This window comes from Nematolebias whitei, chromosome 13 (genome assembly GCF_014905685.2).
Source record: "Nematolebias whitei isolate Nwh7 chromosome 13, NemWhi1, whole genome shotgun sequence".
NCBI lineage: Eukaryota > Metazoa > Chordata > Actinopteri > Cyprinodontiformes > Rivulidae > Nematolebias > Nematolebias whitei.
Genome location: NC_056510.1, coordinates 5,196,182 through 5,205,051, shown reverse-complemented (window position 1 = coordinate 5,205,051; position 8,870 = coordinate 5,196,182). Strand labels below are relative to the sequence as shown.

Below are 8,870 nucleotides of genomic sequence, written 5' to 3'. Positions count from 1 at the left end.
TCTGTAAGTTTTTCTCCGCATCTTTCTCGTCCCCCAGTTTTCAACAATTTCAACAAATCATAAATCAAAACGTTCGGCTCTTTCAGTTATGACTTTTGCTATTGGTGCAACTTTAGCTTTTTGAAATATTTAGCCTTTTCTGCTATTTTTTTTTTCCTCATAGAAAATGAACTGAGCTCATTTTACACCCTTCAACTCTTTAGATCTGTTACAACCTTTTACTGCTCCTTTCACATTGTTTTGCTTCAGCTTCTTTTAGCTTCAATGTGCAAATAAATTTTAAAAATCAGCTAATTTCAGCTGTTTTGTGCTCCTTTCAGATTATTCCAACATTTTTGTGCTTCTTCTAACTTCTTTCTGCTAATTTCAGCTTCTTATGATCCTTTCAGGGGGCCGAGATGGGGCAGAAGCAGGGCAGTCGACTCGGGACCCAAAAGCCCCAAGCTCGATCCCCAGCCGTTCCCACATGGTGCCTCTCAGCAAGACACCCAATCCCCAGTTGCTCCCTGGGCGCCTACATAGCTGCCCACCACTCCAACTGGGTTATGCTCCTTTTAGTTTGTTCAGCTAGTTTCAGCTTTTTCTGTTATTTCAGCTACTATTTAGCTGTTTTTATGCAAATTTTAGCTTTTTCAGCTAATTCTACATCTTTTCAGCTCTTTCCACTTCCTTCTTGTAAGTTAAGCTTCTTTCTGCCTTTTTGGATACTTTTTAGATAAAAAAAAAAAACTTTTTTAGCTGATTTCCTAATTTTTGTGTTAATTTCTGCTCATTTAAATCTAATTCAGCAAATATGTATTCTTTCTACTTTCTTCTGCTAATTTTGGCTTGTTTTTTCACTTCAGCTACATTTAAGCCGTTTTAGCTAATTTCAGCTGTTTTTCCAGCAAGTTCTTCTGCAATAAGCATTCACACTGTATTTTTGCCAGAAATGCAGTTTCTCTAGTTTTAGAATAGTACTTTCTGTTGACCAGACTTTTCAGAATAAAACGTCCTGCTTGGTCGTAATCTTCCTGTCCTTTCAGAGTAAAAGCCTTGTATTGTTTTTTGGGGTTTTTTTACCCACCATGCAGCCTGACAGCCAGCTCGGTGATCTGACTGATCCTCTCCTCCTGCTGAGGAACCGTGGGCCAAACAAACTTCTCGAACTGCCGGTACAGAACCGAGACAGCTTCAGTGCTGCGACACTCCAGAGAGTACCTCCCGACCCGAGCGATGGTAGCGCTCGCCTCTTCACACCAGAACTGATACTGTGGATGCAGAGCAACAAATGGTCAGATATTGGCCCAGTCAATGGTTCTGACTGGTCTGTCAGTTGTGGTACCTTCTCCATGGCCCGCTGCAGTCTGCAGGTCAGGTCCAGGGTTCTCTGGTGTTCACGGATGTTCCGCTCCAACTCTCCCATCTGTCTCTGCAGCTCGTTGGAGGCGTCCTCCACGCGCCGGGCCACAGCCCCGTCCCTCACCTCTGACCCCAGACGGGCCGCCACACCGTGCACACGTTCCCTGAGAGCCTGCAGAACCATCAGAACCACATTTACACAACCCTGAAACCACAGATTTACTGTACAGACAGGTTCAGACTCAGTTTTCTATTCAGATTTGCAGTTTTGAGTCCATTTCTGATACCAGAACAAACACTGTCTGCTCCTTCAGCGGTTCTGGGCATGGTACTGGTACCAAACATTAGGGTGTGGTTTTGAGTTTGACAGATGAATTGTGCACACACAAAAAAAAATTTGGTCAAAACAGCAGAGCCACAAGGCTGCAGGCCGAAGAACCACTGACTCGTGTGGGCTTGACCCAGCACATGGTACTGTTAGTAAATGGATCAGACTGCAGCCCCTTTGTGGTCAACCGGGTCAGAACTGGAGCCGTGCACAAGTTTTAGAAAAAATAAACTTCATGACGAACAACAAACGGCTCTGTCAAGTTTGTCTGAAAACACAGTGTCAATTTCAGCTGCAGGTTATGGAGAGTCTGAAGAGCTGGGGGGGGGGCTTTTTATTTATTTTTTTCTATTAAAAGGTTTTAAGGAGCTAAAATAAAAACAGGAAGTCGATAAATTTGATATTTTTATTTCAGGTTGGGATGGCTCATAAAACTCGAGCAGCTGAATATTTGATGAGTGAAGTGGTGAATTTCCCTGAGGAACACCTGTTGTCTGAAGTTATTGGACCTTCTGAGGGTTCAGAACTTTTCAGCTTGTTATCTGGTCCAGCTGGCCGAGCCTGTGAGTTCAGTTGGGTTCTGAAATTCTGAACCAGCAGGCCCAGTTCTTGTCGACGAACACCTGATGTAGTTTCATAAAGCTGCTGGTGGACCTCCAGGAACCAGAACCTTTTGATGGTTCATCCGTCAGTCGTGTTAATTTTCTAGAAAACATTTTTCTTTTTGTTTTGTAAAAATTCTGGTTTGATATTTTAAAAAAATACAGAAATCCAGAAACAGGACCAGGATCTGACATGGGCCATGGTGGCTCCTTTTTAAGCACAGGTGGTTCTGGACTGGTGGTACCTGCAGCTTGTCCTGGAGGACTTCCATCTGCTGCAGCTGGTTGCGGGCGACCTTCGGGTTTCTGGTTCTGTCGTTTCTCTTCAGGAAGTTGATCTTGGTGTTGCTGAAACGTTTCTTCAGCTCCTTGAACGAGTCCCCAAGCTGAAACAACACAACATGGAGGTCAAACATCTAACAGGTTCTGATGGGTCCACATGCTGACAAAAACACAGTCCAACCAGAACCCAACAAACTGAAGTTCTTTACTGGTTCTGACAAGGTTCTGTGGACAACATCGCCCGAACTTCAGCTGGAGGAGAAGGTCCACCAAACACATGGGCTAAAACATTCTCTGAGGAATTTGAAGGACTACAACAGGTTGGATCAGAACACTGAGTTGGACCACAGTCCAGAGCCTCATCAGGGACCAGAACTGGATCAGAACAAACACCTGCAGGATGCGTAGTTTCTATGAACTGAAACTTTTTCATCTGGTCAAAGTTCCAGGTGTTTAGTTCAGGACCACAATAAGAACCAGAACCAGAACCTGTTAAGTCCACAGAGATGTGTTGAATCTGTTTATTAAACAAACAGGAACTAAAAACCCACAGACGGGACATTCAACTTTAGCATGGTCCCAATGGACCCAGGTCAGAACCGTTCCAACGGGTCAACTTGTTGTTGATGTATTTTTAGAGCAGCGAGACGTTTCTGTCTCTGAGGGAGGCGTGTCGGGTGTCTGATCTGTCAGCTGAGGGCAGCTGAGACACATTTGTCCACACGGAGACAGTTCCGTCTCTCAGCGGAACAGAACCAGAGGCTGGATGGGTCCACGAGAGGAGGGGGAAACCCGAGGTGAGGAAAAAGAGAGAGTAACAAAAGTCACACAAACAATGAACCAGAACCAAAAACTTATCCAGAGTCCTACAAAGACCCAGAGTTACCCATCAGGTGTTCAGACTGACCATAAAGTCCTCAGATATGATTTAATATTTACACATTATTATTCCTTAATTACACATAATTAATCTTTAATTATGTAATAATTATTTACACATTATTATTAATTGAATGTTATTAATCCTTAATTACATGTTTTTATTAATTAATTACATATTATTCATCCTTAATTAACTACACATAATAATTCACATTTATTGTCCTTAATTACATGCTATTAATATTTAATTACCCATAATTATTCATTGACTAATCATTAAATAAACATTATTAATGATTAATAAACATGTTATTAAGCCTTATTACATATTATTCATTAATTACATATTATATAGTCTTTAATTAATAACACAATTAATTATTAATCACACAATCATTAATTACACATGATTAATCCTTAATCATGTGTTATTAATCCTTAATTACACATTATTAATCCTTAGTTACACATTATTAATTATGAATTGTGTAATTAATATTTAATTATATGTTGTCAATCATTAATTAATTATGTATTATTAATCATTAAATGCAAGTCATTCATAATTAATTACACATGTTTAATAATTAATGACGTCATTCATAATTCATTACACATCTTTAATCATTAATTACATGTCATTCATCATTGTTTACAAGTCGTTCTTGTGTTGTCCTCAAGATCTTCCACAGATTGATAATTCATCTATCTCCATGAAGAACAGTGAGTTCTGACAACAAACGATGGAGATAAAATTGACTAAATCCCCACTATCAAGCACATTGAATAGTAAAACCCAGTCCTGTTTGGCCCTCCAGTTTCCAGCAGAACCATTAGTCAGAGTTTAAACGGGTCACAGGTAGTTGAACTTTCCATGTTTTCAGAACTTGAGCACTTTTTACACAAACACAGCTGAACGTGGAGGAGTTTTACTAGAATCACAGAAAAATGCTCCGACTCATTAAAATTAAAGGATTTGTTTTTCTGAGAGTTTGTATTTAATTTAGGCTTCAGAAATAAAAAAAATTAACAATAAGTTTAAGTAACTCAAATACTGTAATGTGTGTTCACCCAGAAGGACAGCAGCGCCCCCTGCTGGTCCCCTCCCTGACTAACAACAAATAAACATGTCTACACAGTTCTGATAGACCTGTGGATGGGCCTCCACCTGCTTGGTGCCGTGGCCTCACCTGGATGATGTCACAACTAACCTGGATGATGTCACAACTAACCTGGATGATGTCACAACTAACCTGGATGATGTCACGGTGCAGCAGGTGAGTCAGCTGCTCTTCCTGTCCTGCTTCTTCCTTCAACCACGACTTTTTGCAGAGGGCGTCCAAAGAGCTGAGACGGGTCTCCAGCTGCTCGGTCTGGAAACCTGCAGAACCCTGGAACAGCAGAAAGAGCAGCAGGTGAAACCAGAACCTCAGAGACCCGATGAGGAACAAACTGGGCTGCTGGTTCTGACTCGGCGTTTAGTGTGTTGGTTCTTACACTCTGAGTGACGGCGCTGCAAATGTCCATCTTCAGGACCGATGTAGTTTTAAAGAGCTTCTGGATCTGCTGCCGAGCTTCTTGGTACCAACTCAGCTCAGCTTCTCTGGATCCACATAAACCAGCAGAACCAGTTGTTTTGGTGGGTTCTGACTGAAGCAGCAGTTCCAGCTGGACTCAGAAAAGAAACGAGAACAAATCATTTGCTGTAGCTTAACAAGGTTCTGAAGGTCCAGTTACATTTCGACAGAACCGTTAGAGTTCAGTTCATTAATATATCTAAAGAGAGTTTCATTAATTATTTGAAAAATGTAAACGTCTTATTTTGTCTTTAGAGACGTGGTTCTGACAGCAGGGCAGAGACTGGGTACAGGACATGGATCATGACCCTGACACTGTAAAACACAACAGCAGGTCTTCAGAACGACGAGCGTTCATGTTTCATTCTTTAAACTGGTTTAATTGTTTTTGGTTCAAACTGTTTTATTTAATGAAATGAAATAGTTCTGATTTGATCCGTACAGAGTGAGATGGAGGAGGATGAGCCGCTGCGGCAACCAATGAAGACGGAGAAGCTGAACCAAGAAGGAGAAGAATACTCCTCCTTGAAGCGCCACCTTATCGTGGTGGAGGAGTTTGTGCGTCTGATCGATCCTAGGAGCAATGCTGTCGGGGGGCGATTGTAATTGTAATTGTGATTGAGACGTCCCCCCCCCGGGTGGCGACCCTCATCAGTCGTATCAAAAACTGAATTTGAGCGACTTTCTGCAGAGATTTCAGGTTGATCTAAACTGTTCATATGTTTCAGTCTTTCTCCCTCCTTAGATGCATTAATCTGTCCTCCAGCTCTAATGTTAAAAATCTTGGTGTTATTTTTGATCAGGACACGTCTTTTATCCCCCACATTAAAAGCGTCACTAGAACCTCCTTCTTCCAGCTGCGTAATATCACTAACATTAGAAACATCTAAAAATGATGCAGAAAAACTGGTCCATGCATTTGTCACGTCTAGACTGGACTATTGCAATGGTTTATTATCTGGGTGTCCAAATACTTCTTTAAAACGTCTTCAGTTGATCCAAAATGCTGCTGCCAGAGTCTTAACTGGAGTTACTGGGAGAGATCATGTCTCCAGTTTTAGCTTCTCTCCACTGGCTCCCTGTCAAATCCAGAATTGAATTGAAAATCTTACTTCTAACCTACAAAGCCCTCAACAACCTAGCTCCATCTTATATTACAGATCTTATTGGTCCATATTTTCCTAACAGAGCACTTTGCTCTCAGACTGCAGGTTTACTTGTGGTTCCTAGAGTTTCCAAAAGCAGAATGGGAGGAAGATCTTCCAGTTCTCAGGCTCCTCTCTTGTGGAACCAACTTCCAGTTTCTGTCCGTGAGGCTGACACATTGTCCAGTTTTAGGACTTTCCTTTTTGATAAATCCTATAGTTAGATTTGGCTTGGGTTTCCTGAGCTGTCCCTTAGTTATACTGCTATAGGCTTAGACTGCTGGAGGACAAACTGACCACAATTTTCACTCTACTACTGTCTTTACTTACTCTGCTCAACCTGCTTTGTATTTGTAATTATTTTTTCTATCCTTGACGTGCTTTTGTCTTTCAGATACACCTGGACCTGGATACACCTGGACCTGGATACACCTGGACCTGGATACACCTGGACCTGGATACACCTGGACCTACCATTCTGTGTTCATCTGTCTCTCCTTCCTGTCCTCTCAAACCAGCCGGTCAAAGCAGATGGCTGCTTGTCCTGAGCCTTGTCCTACTGGAGGTTTCTTCCTTTTAAAGGGAGTTTTTCCTTTCCACTGTCTCCTTTATGCTTGTTCAGGATGGGAGACTGCGATGAAGTGAAGACTCAACGAGTCAGCTTCTTCCTTAGATAAGAGAACTTTACTAATTGGCTTTTTTATGAATGTGAATGTTTCTGTAAAGTGCCCTGAGACAACTTTGTTGTGATTTGGCGCTGTATAAATAAACTGAATTTAATTGAATTTTCAGCTGTTTTTACTTATTTAAGCTTTTTTCAGATAATTTAAACTATTTTGTGCTCATTTCTGCTTCTTTCGTCCTAATTAACTTCTTTATGCTCCTTTCAGCCTTTTCTGCTCTTTCAGCTACCATTTAGCTCTTTAGCTTTTTCAGGCAATTCCACATTTTTTAGCTCATTTCAGCTCTTTTCGCTTTCTTCTGATAGTTTAAGCTTCTCTCTGCCTTTTCAGCTACTTTCCAGCTTTTTTTTTTTGCTAATTTCAGCCATTTTTAAGCTCATTTCCAAATTTTTGTGCTCACTTGTGTTCATTTAAACCTAATTCTGCTTTCTTTTTTGCTTTCTTTTGCTTTTCTGCTTTCTTCTGTTAAATTAAGCTTATTCTTTCATTTCAGCTACATTTCAGCATTTTTTTTAGCTAATTTCAGCTGTTTTTCATCAAGTTCTTCTGCAATAAGCATTTACACTGCATTTTTGCAGGAAATATAATTTCTCTAGTTGTAATTAAGACGTCCCCCCAGGTGGGGAGCCACATCAGTCATATCAAAAACTGTGAATTTGACCTACTTCCTGTGGAGATCAGTAAGATTGATCTGAATTGTTCATATTTTCTGTTAAACTCTGCACGATGCTGCAGAAATATTCTTCTCTTCACTAAACTGTTGGATAAATCAAGAATCTGATGGTTGAACATCAAAACCACCTGCTTCTCCACCCAAAGTTCTGCCGTAGAAAGGTTCTGGGACACTGAGTGCTTAAGGTTCTCAGCTCCTCTCACCTGATTGGCTGCGAGGTGGAAGCTTCTGCTCAGGTTTAGGATGGACTCGCTCTGGTGGATCTTGTCCTTCACCGTCTGCTGGAGCTTAAGCAGTTCTGAAAGACACCCCTCCTCCTTCCCCAGGTGGATCTGGACTCTTGTCAGATGGTCCCGACTCTGCAGCATGTGGTCTACCTCAGTGTCCAGCTGCTGCAGAGGACAGAGACACAACCAGGGTGAAGAAACACCACGACGTCTTCTTCAGTTCAGAGACAGAAGGTCCAGCATGTTCCCAAGTCAGTCCAAATGTCCTAATGGACAGTTCAGCTGAAAACTTCTATCACTCAACGGCCCGTAGAGTCCTCCTTGGACCAGTTCTTACCCTGAAATGTGGCTCTGCCTGTTTGAAGCAGTCCAGGATCCTGGAGGTCTGCAGGTCTGAACCCAGATCTATCAGGGTGCAGGAGTCCAGCATCTCTGAGACACACTTCAGGTCCTGCAGGGTCTGAAAATAAACAGTTCTGGCACAAAACCCCATCGGCTGTTCACCGGTCCACACCTAACACTAAACAGAACGTTATACCTTCATGAGTTTCTCCTGGTACCTCCTGCAGAACATCTCATTCTCCTGGTCCTGCTGGATCTGGAACAGGTGAGTCTGCAGCTTGGTTTTAGTTTTCTGGAGTCCCAGTGTCGTCTGTTTCTCCCCTGACTGCAGGTTCTGACCCGATCCAGCAACCTGAAACATTCAGAACCGTCTCAGATCCTCACATTCCTGGTTCACCTCCTCCAGAGGTCTGATCTCATCTTTGACCCGGTCTCAGAGCTAGTCTCAGATCTGGTCTCAGATCAGGTCATGAGGTCAAATTGTTTAATTTGAAAATTGACATATTTAAACACATTTAAACTTTTTATTTTATTTATTTTTTATTCTTGTTTTCATGGTTTTGCTTCACCTGAACCAGATATTCACTGTTAGAAAGCTCACACTGCTCACGCTCAGTTTATGGCTTATAATATTATGTTTAAATGTTTTTTATCTGTTTGAAGAAATAGCCTACATTTATGAACTCACCATAATTTTACGAACGGTTCTTGAATGCACCACAGGTGTCCACACAGAGTAGTACAAGCACACACACACACACACACACACACACACACACACACACACA

The 8,870-nt window shown here is 41.7% G+C and overlaps 1 protein-coding gene across 1 annotated transcript in view; it reads right to left on the bottom strand.

The window, feature by feature from the left end:
* Positions 1-1,058: 1,058 nt before the first annotated feature.
* Positions 1,059-8,870, bottom strand: part of ccdc141 (coiled-coil domain containing 141) — a 16,409-nt gene continuing 8,597 nt past the window's right edge. The window contains exons 2-9 of the mRNA XM_037687162.1: positions 8,279-8,434; positions 8,078-8,200; positions 7,717-7,905; positions 4,933-5,103; positions 4,689-4,826; positions 2,517-2,657; positions 1,325-1,513; positions 1,059-1,250 (exon numbers count right to left, since the gene is read on the bottom strand). Of these exons, the coding sequence (XP_037543090.1) occupies positions 1,059-1,250; positions 1,325-1,513; positions 2,517-2,657; positions 4,689-4,826; positions 4,933-5,103; positions 7,717-7,905; positions 8,078-8,200; positions 8,279-8,434 (1,299 nt within the window). The remainder of the gene's footprint in view (positions 1,251-1,324; positions 1,514-2,516; positions 2,658-4,688; positions 4,827-4,932; positions 5,104-7,716; positions 7,906-8,077; positions 8,201-8,278; positions 8,435-8,870) is intronic.